Source organism: Falco peregrinus, chromosome 3 (assembly GCF_023634155.1).
Source record: "Falco peregrinus isolate bFalPer1 chromosome 3, bFalPer1.pri, whole genome shotgun sequence".
NCBI lineage: Eukaryota > Metazoa > Chordata > Aves > Falconiformes > Falconidae > Falco > Falco peregrinus.
In genome coordinates this window covers 111,374,404-111,387,802 of record NC_073723.1, presented here as the reverse complement: position 1 = coordinate 111,387,802, position 13,399 = coordinate 111,374,404, and the positions used below count along the sequence as shown (strand labels likewise).

The 13,399-nt window shown below is 45.8% G+C and overlaps 1 protein-coding gene across 6 annotated transcripts in view; it reads left to right on the top strand.

Moving 5' to 3' along the window:
- UBR4 (ubiquitin protein ligase E3 component n-recognin 4) overlaps window positions 1-11,481 on the top strand; it is a 78,636-nt gene extending 67,155 nt beyond the window's left edge. For all 6 annotated transcript variants that reach the window (XM_055800578.1, XM_055800576.1, XM_055800575.1 and 3 more), the window contains 10 exons: window positions 428-527; window positions 1,088-1,306; window positions 1,576-1,689; window positions 1,993-2,135; window positions 2,438-2,563; window positions 3,345-3,539; window positions 5,783-6,007; window positions 9,521-9,611; window positions 10,193-10,355; window positions 11,083-11,481. In XM_055800578.1, the coding sequence (XP_055656553.1) occupies window positions 428-527; window positions 1,088-1,306; window positions 1,576-1,689; window positions 1,993-2,135; window positions 2,438-2,563; window positions 3,345-3,539; window positions 5,783-6,007; window positions 9,521-9,611; window positions 10,193-10,355; window positions 11,083-11,147 (1,441 nt within the window). In that variant the 3' untranslated portion in view covers window positions 11,148-11,481. The remainder of the gene's footprint in view (window positions 1-427; window positions 528-1,087; window positions 1,307-1,575; window positions 1,690-1,992; window positions 2,136-2,437; window positions 2,564-3,344; window positions 3,540-5,782; window positions 6,008-9,520; window positions 9,612-10,192; window positions 10,356-11,082) is intronic.
- The last annotated feature ends 1,918 nt before the right edge of the window (window positions 11,482-13,399 follow it).

The following is a 13,399-nucleotide window of genomic DNA, read 5'->3' as shown; positions in this document are numbered from 1 at the left end:
ATTGTACAGCTTGGTACAGCTGTGATGCAGAGGGACTGGTGAGAGTGCTACTATAGAGATGGGCTAAAAAGCCTGTAATTTTGCCGTTTGATAACCACCCAAGCAGATTTCTTCGTATCACGATGCCTGTGTTTCCTGCCTGTTCCTTACCTATTGCACTGCAACAGAGCTTTTGCTGTTGATGGCCAGCTCATCAACATAAAACAAATCCCAAGGCTAAGAGCTGACACTATGGCTATTAGCGTGTGCAACATGGAAGTGGGAGTGTGAATGTCACTTCGTTAATTAATGGAGGAGGGACACAGGAGGAAGGGTGCTTGTCTTGCCTGCAGCCTGGGCTCTGCAAGCTGTGCTGCTGGCTGACCGCCAAGTGCCTTTTCAGAACGGGTGACTGCCCTTCAGCTGCTGCCTCTTGTTTTCTGTGCAGTTTGGATGCAGACATATGGAAGAAATTCTTATCTCGACCTGCGCTTCCTTTTATCCTGCGCCTGCTCCGTGGACTTGCCACACAGCACCCTGCTACGCAGGTAAGGACTGTCCTGAAAGCCAGGTGGGACACAGCTGGCTTGTGATGCTGCTTTTTGTGCCTGTACCTAAGAAGCTGTTTCTATAGTAGTGGATTCTACACTGGTTTTTGTTGGACTGGGAGAGAGGCACCAGCTTCAGGTATCATCTGCTAGTCTGGAAAAGGCTGGAGGGCAGAGATTTTGACTTCAGTATCTTGTCATTCTGTGTGGTGTGAGGTTCACGCACCAGTGTGAAGAGAAGGTAATTTAGGGCTGTAAACTATATAGTATTGATAGGCTTCTCTGGGCCTGATTATTGTTTTAAGGATGCTCTTTATCCAACATCCACCTACGACCTATTATTAATGGCCAGTTTAGAGGCGAATTGCCCCAGTCTTGGATGCAGTTCTAGGGTCCAGAGTTCCTAATGTAGGAGCGTCAAAGGAGGAAATAAGACACTTGGCAAAAAATTGTTGCAGATCAGTACTTCTGCTCAGCTGTCACGGGTGGGATTAGAGGGAACCGTTACTGTCACGCATACCCTTCTTCTGAAGAAAGTGGTGTGTTTCAATCCCTATTAGGTGCTAATAGGTACAGACTCAATTACCAACCTGCACAAACTGGAGCAGGTGTCTAGTGACGAAGGGATTGGGACATTAGCGGAGAATCTTCTGGAGGCACTAAGGGAACATCCAGAGGTGAATAAGAAGATCGACGCTGCCCGGAAGGAGACACGTGCAGAGAAGAAGCGTATGGCCATGGCAATGAGACAGAAGGCGTTGGGCACTCTGGGGATGACGGTAATGTCTGTTTGCACTGACGACAGACTAGTGATCTAATGGTCGTCTATTTCTGTCTGGCTAAAACTGCCACACAAGGAATTGTGTACAGTGATTTATTGACAAATATTGCAGAGCTCAGGCCCACGGTTTGCCTGGTGCTGCTGGGAGAGTAAATACGGTTGCCAATAGCAGGCTGGGAAATGGGTTGGGCATTCCTGTTGCAGTGGTGGGGATGCTGGTCTTCATCATTGTCTTTTGTAACCTGCTTGAGCTGTTCTCTCTTGCAGACGAATGAGAAGGGTCAGGTTGTGACCAAGACTGCGCTGCTTAAACAAATGGAGGAACTTATAGAAGAACCAGGCCTGACTTGCTGCATCTGCCGGGAAGGATACAAGTTTCAGGTAGGTTGAGATCCGTTTGCAGAGCCCTCTCACCAGCTGAGGGGGGCTCGGCGGTACCCGGCTGCACACCGCTTGGTGCGATGGCTCTGGGAGATCGGGGAAATCTCAGGTTTGGTTCTTGAGATTCCAGAGGTGGTTGGGAAGTGGAAGCGTGTTTCCAGTGAAAGCTGGAAAAGGATTTGAACGGTGTAGGTTTGAGGTGAAGACTGGGAGAGATGAAACCCAGTGCAGTGTCAAAATAGTACGAAGCGTGAACGGTTGCAGAAGTGAATGATCTTTAACGCAGCCATTGTGTCGTTGCAGCCGACGAAAGTCCTAGGTATTTATACGTTCACCAAACGCGTTGCGCTAGAGGAGTTTGAGAACAAGCCCCGCAAACAGCAGGGATACAGCACAGTCTCTCACTTCAACATCGTCCACTACGATTGTCACCTTGCGGCTGTAAGGTAAGGTCTGGTCACAGGCTGGGTAGTGGTGGTCAGTGGCGTTTTCCAAGGCAGTTTGTGAACGTGGCACTTGGCCTTGTAGCTCAGGATGGGTTTGCTTACGAGTTGATCACTTTGCAGCCTGGAAACAGCCAGATCTGTTGTGATCTGTTGTAACATGCAAATAGAGGTCAGGCCTGGACATGGAAAAGCAAAGTCCACCATTTAAAGAAGTTGTGGAATTGTCAATTTTCTGATGGTCTCTTAGACAAAAACTTGCAGGCTTCTAACTTGCCTGGGTGTGGCTTGCTTTCTCGACGCAGACTTGCTCGCGGACGTGAAGAATGGGAGAGCGCAGCCCTACAAAACGCCAACACAAAGTGTAACGGGCTCCTGCCGGTCTGGGGACCTCATGTGCCAGAGTCTGCTTTTGCTACTTGCTTAGCACGGTGAGTAGAAGTTGTTACTTCTCAAGCTGTTTTGCATCTGGGTAGGTGAGTCAGTACATTACCGCAGAGGCGTGCTAGTTTCAAACAGTGGAATCAAAGGTGATGGTAGCTAAATCTTAGAAACCTGAGCCATTTCACGTTTTACCATCAAGAGTACATCGCCTACAAAAGTGTAGGTGTCTGCTTCTTGGCTTCATGTAAATAAATAAATTCATTACCTCCTTCGCCCCCAGTTACTCCTGAAGATGCAGCTGTGTAGTAATAACATTGATTTATTTGCAAGCCAGTGTCCCCCTGCTTTACTAAATTAAAGCTGGCTGACAGGAACGGATTCCCCTGTGTAACTTCCAAACCTCTGTTGGATGGTAGTGAGTTAGAGTAGCCTGACCCCTTACCTAGAGCAGGTGGAGACGGCTCGTCCTGTTACCAGTATTCTGGTCCACCTTGTGCTGTGTTTGTAGTCACGTTACAAACCGGGAGTGATAACATCTTCAATGCATTTTAGCCAGGGAGCTGTATTCCAAGCCCTTGACATGGGAAAATAGTATCGATGAGTGTCTATGTGTCTGCCAATGGAATTGGATTTGCCAGAGTAAGCCGAGAGCCTCCCCTTGGGGAGGTTAACCAAAGGCAGCAGTGACTGCAGTTTCGTATCCTGTTCATTCTTTAAAGCTTTTCTATGAAATGCTTGCTCAAATTCTGAGCTACGGTGTGGTAGAAGAAACTTTAAAAGTTTTTAAAGAGTTTTTAATAAATAATAAGCAACACTGCTGTTTTTCAGACACAACACATACCTCCAGGAGTGCACCGGGCAGCGGGAACCCACCTACCAGCTCAATGTCCATGACATTAAACTGCTGTTTCTCCGTTTTGCGATGGAGCAATCATTCAGCATAGATACTGGAGGAGGAGGAAGGGAGAGCAACATACACCTCATTCCGTACATAATCCACACGGTGCTCTACGTCCTCAACACGTCAGTACCTTTCTCTTAGCCGTAACCTCTGCCTTCTGCCCTTAGTCTCAGAAAGGTCTGCAATGGTTGCAATCCGGGCTTTGTTACATCTGAGTGTCAAGAAAGATGGGAAATCACACCAAAGTTATAGGGGGAACTAAATTACACATCTTAAGCAGACTGTTAGAGGTTTACATGGTTTGGAGTGAAGCGTTGCTGCCTGAACATGCAGGATAACAGAGAAACTACTGAATAAAAGCAATTGAGAATTAGCTTCTCTTTCCATTCTGGATGTAATTATTACCTCTGGAGTGAGCAGCAGGGTTATTAGATTAAAGAAACACTGCCAGCTTAATTTTCTCTGGAGCAGACAGAAGAGAGACACTAGGATGAAGTAATTGTTGTTAGTTGAAAACTTAAACGCAGTGTCATTTTATCCGATATTAAAATAACACAATCGGTTTTGTTTCCAGTTTTGGAGTGCTGGAATTCTTCTTTATTGTCCAGGTCTATCAGATTTTCCTGACATTTTTAAGAGTTTTGTCTTATTATTTTATTTTTTTTACCCATAAACAGCAGCATAGGAACACTTCTGCTGAAGTTTTTCAGTAAGATCTTATTTATTCAGAGCATAATAAGTTAAGGGCGTGCTTTGGCTTGACTCTATGTCTGAATATACAAATCTATAGGCACCTAAATGCTTTGGAATGCACGAGCTGATTCTGATAATGCAGTACCCCATGCGAAAATGTAGTGCCCATACGCCTTTTATTCGTGTAGTGAGATACTAGAAAGTAATACTAATTAGATGAGGGTATAAATGTTAAAATATAAGCCTCTTCAACCAAGGTCACTCCAAATGGAGTGCAATGAAATCTCTCACTTTCCCGCCTGGAACTAATCAACGTTTTGGCTCTTAATACAATTTGGCTATTGTTTTTAATATCTATCTCCAGATCCCTGTGCTATTGTTTTCTGAGTCCCTTGGGAAACAAATAAATGAAACTATTCATCTCGTTAGTCTGCTTACTGGCACCAGAGAGCCCAGAACCCGCTGTGCGGCTGTTGTATAAAAATGCATTATGTAGTTTCCAGACACTATTTTTTTTTCTAAAGACATGTCGATATTAAATGGAGAAAATAAAGAGCTACTAGTTGACTACCAGCTGCATCATGTAACAAATGAAAAAGTCACACAACACTTGATGCCAGACACAGCTTTATCTGCTAGGATGCTGCTTTATACCTTCCTGATAGGGGGAGTATATCTAACTTGGAAATTGAGGGACCTGCCTGGCTGGCAGCTTCTTCCTGATGAAGTAGAGCAATAGACTGTGATAAAGCGTGATGCCTCTTCGCAAAGTCTGCTGTAACGGTCAGCTCTGGGCTGTCAGCAGTCCTGAAGAGACTGGAGCTGGGGGGAAAGGAAAAAAAATTATATATATATATATATATAAGCTTACAGTAAATACACTGTCTCTGGTTTTGAAATTGGCCTGTATCTTCTCAGTGATTGCTTTTGCAGTAGATGAATAATATAAATTGATTCTAAGGTCTGGCTGTAGGAGCTGCAGTCATGTGCATGGTGTCAGATGGGAGATGGTACAAGCTGAACACATGAACTGGCTGGCCTGACCCTCTTTTATATCTTTAAAAAAAAAAAAAAAAAAAGGAAAAATAGCTCTACAGTAGTATTGTCTTCTACTGGGGCAATGCCAACTGCCTTGGAAACCTCTCTGGTACCATACGCAGCTCCAAGGAGGAGTGAGTTTGCTAGCCACGTATGCTTCACTGGGAGCAAGTACTCAACCAGTGGATGAATTTGGGGAAAAACCTGACCGTGCCAAGCTAGCACTGCTTCTCCCTGTGTAGGGGCTGCACGAATGCAGTACCTCAGAGCTCCTGGGAAGTGGGGACTTTTTCCAAGGGCCTGTGGCAAGAGGAAAAAGGGCAATGGCTTTAAGCTGAAAGAGGGGAGACTGAGGTTGGATCTTGGGAAGAAACTGCTCCCGGTGAGGGTGGCGAGGCGCCGGCACAGGCTGCCCAGAGCAGCTGTGGGTGCCCCAGCCCTGGCAGTGCCCAAGGCCAGGCAGGATGGGGCTGGGAGCAGCCGGGGCTGGGGGGAGGGGTCCCTGCCCACGGCAGGGGCTGCAGCTGGGTGCTCTGTGCGGTCCCTTCCCACCCAAACCGCTCTGTGGTTCTATGAAGTAGCAAATTAACGTGTGAGAGCTAGAGCAGCTGCTGAAGTTTTTCTTCTGTTTCAGAACTCGAGCAACTTCGAGGGAGGAGAAAAACCTCCAGAGCTTCATGGAGCACCCCAGAGAGAAGTGGGTGGAGAGTGCCTACGAGGTGGACGGGCCCCATTATTACACCGTGTTGGCGCTGCACATCTCGCCCCCCGAGAAGTGGAAAGCCATGCGAGTGGAGATCCTCAAGAGGCTCCTTGTCACCTCCCACGCGCGAGTGGTGTCCCCAGGGGGAGCCAGCAGGTTAGCCACCACCCTGGGGCTCCAGCTGCCACCTTACTCATGTTACTGTCACGTAGCCAGAGGCACTGGGCAGCTTGTGGGGAGCTAACATATTTCAGAGTAGCAGATATTAACCCTTCTGAGTAGCTCTGTACTCAGCGTTGCGGAGGTATGAGCAGGAGCATTCAATTCTGGATTTTTTTGGAGTGGCTCAATCAGATGATGACCGGAGATGATGCTTTTCCTAGGAGTATAGCTAAAAGTAGCAAAATGGTAAGATGTTTGTATTTCCCCCCCCCCATCTCAAGTGAAGCAGCGTGGTAACTTCTGTTGTGTGCTGTTCCAGAGCTGCAGCATGCTCTCTGCTTGCCTTACTAAAGAAGCTGTTTCTGTGCTCTTTTGATCAGTGCACCAGCTTCCTTAAATAGAAATATAGAAATAGAAATCAAATGCCATTGCTTTTAAAAAAGAAAAAAATCAATAGCAGCTGTCAAGCACTTGAAGTACAAGAATAAGTGGCTGTGCCTGCCTGACAAAAGCACATATTTCCAGAGAAGGAAGAGGAATTCCAGTTTTTGAAAAGATGATTTTAAATAGCTGTCATAATGAGGAAGAAATTCATTATTATTCTAAGTCGCCTTAAAGGGCATTCTTACTCTGATGACATTAATTATGTGTTTGATAAAGTCATTACATTGTAGTAACACACAACACAGCATGCATCAATGCTATTAGAGCCATCAAAAGTGAAAGAGCCCTTAAAGGGGCTCCTGTATTGATTTCTGTGCTGGTTTCTGCTGTTCAAGCTCAGCCTGTTTGGTGTTCGTGTCTCCTGTTTCCACCACCCTGCCTGAGTTCTGGGAAAGGGGGTTTAACAGTTACGGGAGATATTGTCATGGAGGTCTGTTTTCTCAGGCACGAGGGTGTGCAGCTTTTCACGTGGTCTGCCAAAAAGACTGGGAAAGCAAAGCCCCTGTGTGGCTTTGCTGGGGATGTTTGGTGATTTTATTTTTTTTTAAAGCCCTCAGTAGATGAACCTGTTTCTTTCCCAACTTATCTCTAAGAGTGTCTGTAAGAAAAGCATATTGGAACAGACATGGCAAGGAACTTCCAGCTAGACCATTCAATCTCTGGAATTTCAGGGGAAAACACTCAAGAAATAGTTCTCAGGAATTGTGTCAAGGTTTATTCAAGGGCTTTCTTTAATCCCTGCAGACTAAGAGAGCACAAAGCCTTCCCCTGGTAATACCTCTCAGAAATAGAAATACAGCAATTCTTATTTCCGAGGTCTGTGCTTGTTTATTCCTGAGGAAAACCAGGAATGAGGGCGATGGACAGTGAAATGCCCTGCAGATAAGTACCAGCGCCTTGAATTTGTCGGCTTAGGAAGCCAGTGTCTGTAACCTCAGAGTAATATCACTGCATACAAAAGATTAAAATTAGCATTCCACATTAGGTGCCGTACAAGGGCGTTATGTGGGAGCACCACCGTTCCAAGCACGTCGGGCTGGTGGGGACAGAAGGTTGGAGAGATGCAGGGACTCGCTGCTGCCTTTACCAGCGGAGATGGAGAGAAGTGGCTATGCGATCCAGCAGTGCATCTAAAAGCAGCTGAGGATCAACTCATGATCCTGCAGAGGGCTTGTAAATCTTACGAATGAAGATGCAGGCAATAGTCTACATTCCCTCGTACTTAAGTGAAGGCAACAAATACTGCTGGTGGTTAGGTGTTTTATCCAGCTGCTCGGCTGGATTAGTTGGTATAAGACAGATGTGAGGAGAATCTAGCCAAAAATGTCTTCTGTCTCTGCCAGGAGCTACAGCTATCACAGTTTGTCTGCAAGGCCAAAGTGAGAGGTGCTCAGCTCCTTCTGTGTTCTTGGAACACTTTCTGTTTAAAGCCAAAGATGAAATTACCAGAACTGATAGGAGTTCTGGGTTTGTTCTTATTTTTTATAAGCGTAATTTCCAAATTCCAAGGAACTGAATGAAGTGACCGATTACCTGCTCGCTATTACTGAACCAAGAATTCTGGCTAGAAAAATCCTACAGACACTTTTCAGTGTAGCTTTCATCTGGAGTTTGGGAGGAAGATATCCTTTTGATTTTTTTTTTTTTTCCCTTTGCTCCTGACTGCGACCTTTATAAAATATTCATGAGAGAAGCAAGGCTCCCGAAGTGTTAATGTCTAACTTTGGGCTGGCAGTCCATGTATAGCCGATGAGCATGAACCAGCTTACATTAATGAAAACGCGGCAGCTATTATGTGAAGTAGCTGTTCCAGAAGGTAGCTACCAGACTTAACCCACAAGGGCCTTTTAGTTTTCAATTAAAGGAGCAGACTCCAATTAGATCAAAACCATTCACATAAAAAGAAGCTCTGTCTTGCAGTATTTGGGAGTCTAGAATTAGCCTCGCTCTAAGTTGCTGTTCTTCCCATGGAAATTTAGTCACCTTTACTAATTGGTTTTCCTTTAAATAATTAAGCTGAGCTGCCCAAGCAGGCTGCCACCTACCAAGCTGTCTGTTTTAAGGGCAGACACATAAATGTAACCTTTTAGAATTTGAGCAGCAAAATGTTCGTTTCCCAAAAAAAAACAACCCACCCCAACTTGTGGCAGATTTCAGCTGAGCCCATGGTCAGACGATATGTACACTTTTGTCTTGCTGATGTGTGTCAGTGGCAGCTGAGCTAGTTCTAGATGCATAAAAAAGGGCTTTTTTTTTTTTTTTTTTTTCCCCAAAGCTTTTAAGTGGCGAGCAGGAAGTGGCATGTGATGGAGGCAGATGCACCTCAGAAACGCATGCAAGAAAATTCCAAACCCATTAGAGTTGCTGGCAGGAGGTTCCGCCTTGCCAGAACCTGTTTGTGATTAATCCTGTAAACTTTGGGAGCTGTTAGCCCAGGACAGCTCTACACCTTTTACAGCATTCCTTCAGCCAGATGCTGAATTTCCAAAAGAAGTCCTTGCATGGCGATAGAATAACCAAGAAAATATTAAATCGAAATTCCTCCATTTCTTCAAGGACAAGATATTTCCCTCAGAGTCTTTCAGGCGTGCATTTGTCAGAAGCAAAAATATGTTCTCAGTCATTGGTATGGGCTGTGTCTGAAACCTGGGTTTAGTTATTTCTTCAGGAATCTGCTGTACTCCAAGCAGCGAGCACAAAAATGGGGCCGTGGGTTGTTTTTTCCGACTTTGCTGTTGACTTCCTATATAGTTTTAGCGGTACCCTTCCCTCTGTGGTCGTTTTCTTCCAGTGGCATAAGGTTTTGCTGGCTAACCTGCTTTGGTTACACGAGGCGCAGCTGGGGAAGTGCCTTCCTAGCCACAGGAATTGTTGCAGAGAAATCGCGGGTGCCCAGTGTTTGTTTTGCATCCAAGAGCACACAGCAAAGCTTACTCCGAGCCATTCCCCGTGCGGATTATCGATAGGCTTTTGGGCCGTTTCAGCTTTCATGCTATTCATCAAATCGGTTACCGAAGCGTAGTAAAGTGATTAACTCAAAGATTGAATTCATTATCTTCCTAGACTGGCAGATAAGACAGTGAAGGAATATGCAACGTACCGCTCTGGTCTTCTCTTCTGGGCCCTAGTAGATCTCATTTACAACATGTTCAAGGTAAGAAAAAACATTGAAGTTCATCTATACCAGCTTTCTAACCGGAGCAACTGTATGCATTTGAAATAAAAGGCAGAGTCTGAAGCCCCTTTTTCCAAGATCCTTGTAAACATAAAACTTCACCTTGTCTGAACAGAAAGGCCGCAAGAGGCTGCCTGTGCTTATTATACCCCTTGCGATTTGGTATCTGAAGAATTGAGAGACTTTTCCACCTTGCAGCACTCCTCCCGTATTATGTATTTGCTTATTTTTTCTGTTTGCTGTTCGCTAAAGCAAGGATGTTCAGAGCTGCACCAGGGAGACAGCTGGGTAAGGAAGGGGGTTGGGGCATCCACCAGAAAGAAACTTGAGGCTTCCAAAGTGGGTTAAATAATTAGGATGAGAAAATGCCCGCGACCTTGTTTGCGTTCTGTACAAAAAGATTATAAAGCCACATACGGGGTAACTTTTCCTGTGCGGCTTGTTTACGAGAGGGAGGGGATGCAAGGTCAAAAGCCATGGGAGAAGGCATCAGGGTTTGCAGTTCTTCCTCCAAATAGTTATTTTTCGATTTGATTTGGTTCTGTTTTCCCCTCTTGTAGAAGGTGCCTACCAGTAACACAGAGGGAGGCTGGTCCTACTCTCTAGCTGAATTCATACGACACAATGACATGCCAATACACGAAGCTGCAGACAAGGCCCTGAAAACCTTCCAGGAGGAGTTCATGCCAGTTGAAACGTTTTCCGAGTTTTTGGATGTGGCTGGTAAGTGTGCACTTTCCCTTTTATAGGCTGTCTTATGCAACTCGTGACTGCCGCTTACTTGAGACAGCAGCATTCCTGACACTGCTGCAGCAGCTTGTTTGTACCAGGCAGTGAGAGGAGGAGACCTTGGCACTCCAGCTATTGCCTAAACTATTTCAAAAACAGTTGGGAGACACGCTTGAGCATCCCCAGACAGGAAAATTTCTCTCACCTGATCCTGCAGGTCCTCCCCCTGCTCTGCTAAACATACGTGCTTCCATCACAGCTTGAAGGTGATTTGGGGTATACGGGGTTTGAAGGCTGATGAACAGCTGTGATGGTGCGCTAGAGGCAGCACTTCAGTGCAGCGAGAGTTCCTGCCATAGGGGTTTTGGTATCCCCAGGAGTCGGGAGATGCTGAAAATAAACGTGCAAAGATGCTGCTGTTACTTCTGGCAGAAGTTAGTTGTGCCCCAGGCCAGGCTCTCGCTGTCCCAACGTATGGAGCTACCAGGATCCCTATAGGAGCTCTGTTGCACCAGAGCAAATGCCATATGTATTTCACGTACGCACTTTGGTCCCTTCCGCCTGTGCACCCAATAAGGGTTTATCTTTGTCTTGTCCATACTTAAAATAACGTTGCAGCTGTCATTATTAACTTCCACGTGCCCTAGTCAAATCCCTGCTGTGGGCAGGAGAAATTGCTTTGTGGATCTAATTATTCTGTATTGTCTTCTTTTGTTTAAAGGACTCTTATCAGAAATCAATGATCCTGACAGCTTCCTCAAGGATCTGTTGAACTCCATCCCCTGAGCCGCCAGCACAGAGAAGCGTTGGGCAGAGACTACACTAGCTTGCCTTCCATCCCTTTGTGTTCCTCCTTGTGCAGTCTGTCCCTTCCCTGAGGAGTGCTGCAGTTTTTTGGTTTTGTTTTGTTTGGGCTTTTTTTTTTATTTTCTACAATTTTTCTTCTTGGAGTGATTTGGAATTTAGATTTGTTTTATCTTGTATTTCAGTGCTTCTATCTGTAAAGCCTTGTGTATTCAAGGTGATTGAAAGAACTTGTACAGAGAGGAATCCAAACCAGTAAATCTTAATGCTTTAGTGTGCACCTCTTTGAAGTTAAATAAATCGAACAAATGGGTAAGATGGGTTTGACTAGTACTTTAACCATGAAGTAGCTTAAATGCCAAGTTCTTTCTCATCTTTTCTTTCAGAGCTCCTTCTCTCAGGGCTCAGAGCTGCTGCTCTTTCCAGCCCGTAGTCTGGACAAGGAGACACAGGAAACAAAAGGCTCGTAGCGAGCAAGGAAGCAGACTGACACTGTCTTTACTGACTGTACATGCAGAGCAGGTTTCCCTTTGTGGGACGTGAGCTTTAGAGACTCGTGGACTGCCAGGACAGCGTTTCCTTCCACCCCTCCTTCACCTGGGTGAGGGCGGCTGTCCCCGCCGCAGTCCTCTCCCCTGGCACTTCGTGTTACCCCTCTGCAAGGCATGTTGCATATCACGGCGTCTTTCCGGACTTGACTCTCACCAAGGCTGTGTTCAAAGCAAGCGCGTGTGTTGTTGCCTCCGGTCACGTAGTACTGATGGCGACCTTGCCTCTTGGGGGGACGCTGCTCCCATCGAACTTACTTTCTCTCTCTGGTAAAATTTTCAGCTTCAGCAAACTGCATGGAAAATAGATGCTGCACACTTCTGGAGCCGGCCACTTGCTCTTTTGATAGCTTGCATTTTGGTGTGCATGCCCTGACCTGAAGCCAAGTACCTGCTTTGAATACAGCCTTGCCTTTTCTCACCCAGTTGTGCATGCTGGTAACTTACCTTTACCACCAGTTCTGCTGTCCTGTAACCCAGCTGACACGTGGTTAAGCTGGAATCTAATAAAGCTTTCCCTGTCTTTCTTGTCTCTGTTTGAACTTGAATTTCCTCAATCCTAACACAGTCCCATCCCATAAATAATAATTATTTTAGAGGCTGAATAACTCGGCAACCTATTTGATGCCTTTTGTTAGTGTTAAGCACACGTTATGATTTGGCAATTAGCAAATGGGTGAAGGCGCAGTGTTTTTCTTCTCACCTCCACAGGTGCTTATGTCATTCCTGGCAGTCAGATTTGCTTCTGGGGAGGAGTGCTGAATAGCTAAGCCACCTTGAGAGGTTTGGGTTAGTGTCTTGCAAGGGACTCGAGGACATGTCAGTGGGTTACTTTGTCAGTCAGGTAAATCTGTCGTGCCTTGTGAAGGCATGGGAGCGAGGCTAGTGCGTGGAGTTTGTTCTTCTTTAGTGCAGTGATATTACACTTCACCTGCCTTTTAACCACATAAAAGAGAAAAAAACACCTAGTTTTGAAAGCACTGTAAAGTCAAACCTAACAGGCTTCTCTCCCAATAAGCAGCTGCAATATAGCTGTGGGTCGATGCACAAGCTTTGCTTGCCAGGAGCGGTGTACAGTAGCTTGAACAACGCTAAACCCCCTTTTTGACTAAATGAAGTCTCAGATCAGTGTGATTCCTGAAAGCAGCAGTGAACAGGTAACAAGAAACCAGGTTTTTATGACTGGGGTTCTAAAGGTTCTTGCCATGCAGAGGTGCAAGTCTGAGCCCCCACCACATTTTGACTTTGTCATTTGTGTAAGATTTGACTGGTTCGACTCTGGACAGGAGCTGTTGATATGGTTTGGAAGGCTGGGGAGGAATACCGGGCTGCCTTGTTGACTTACTCATTCTCTTTCCATAGAAAAATAGGACTTTTCTCCTCCTGCAGCCGCAGCCTCAGCGTGCCAGGCAGTCCCTCAGCTTTTGCTTCACAGCTGTTGCCTCACTGGTGCGAAAGATGTTACAAATACCTTGCGCAGTACCTTTCTTCAGCTTACCTAACAAGGTAACTTCAGCGTAGCGCCAGTTTTTGCTGATGCAGATCGTGGTATAGCTCCATTTATGCTGGCACAGGTCTTTTGTGAAAACAGTTTCTGCTGTTGCAGGAACTGGTAAAGTTTATACCAGCAAAATAATTCTTTTTCTACCCCGTGCAGTTGGGTCAGCAGAGCCTTAACACTTACCA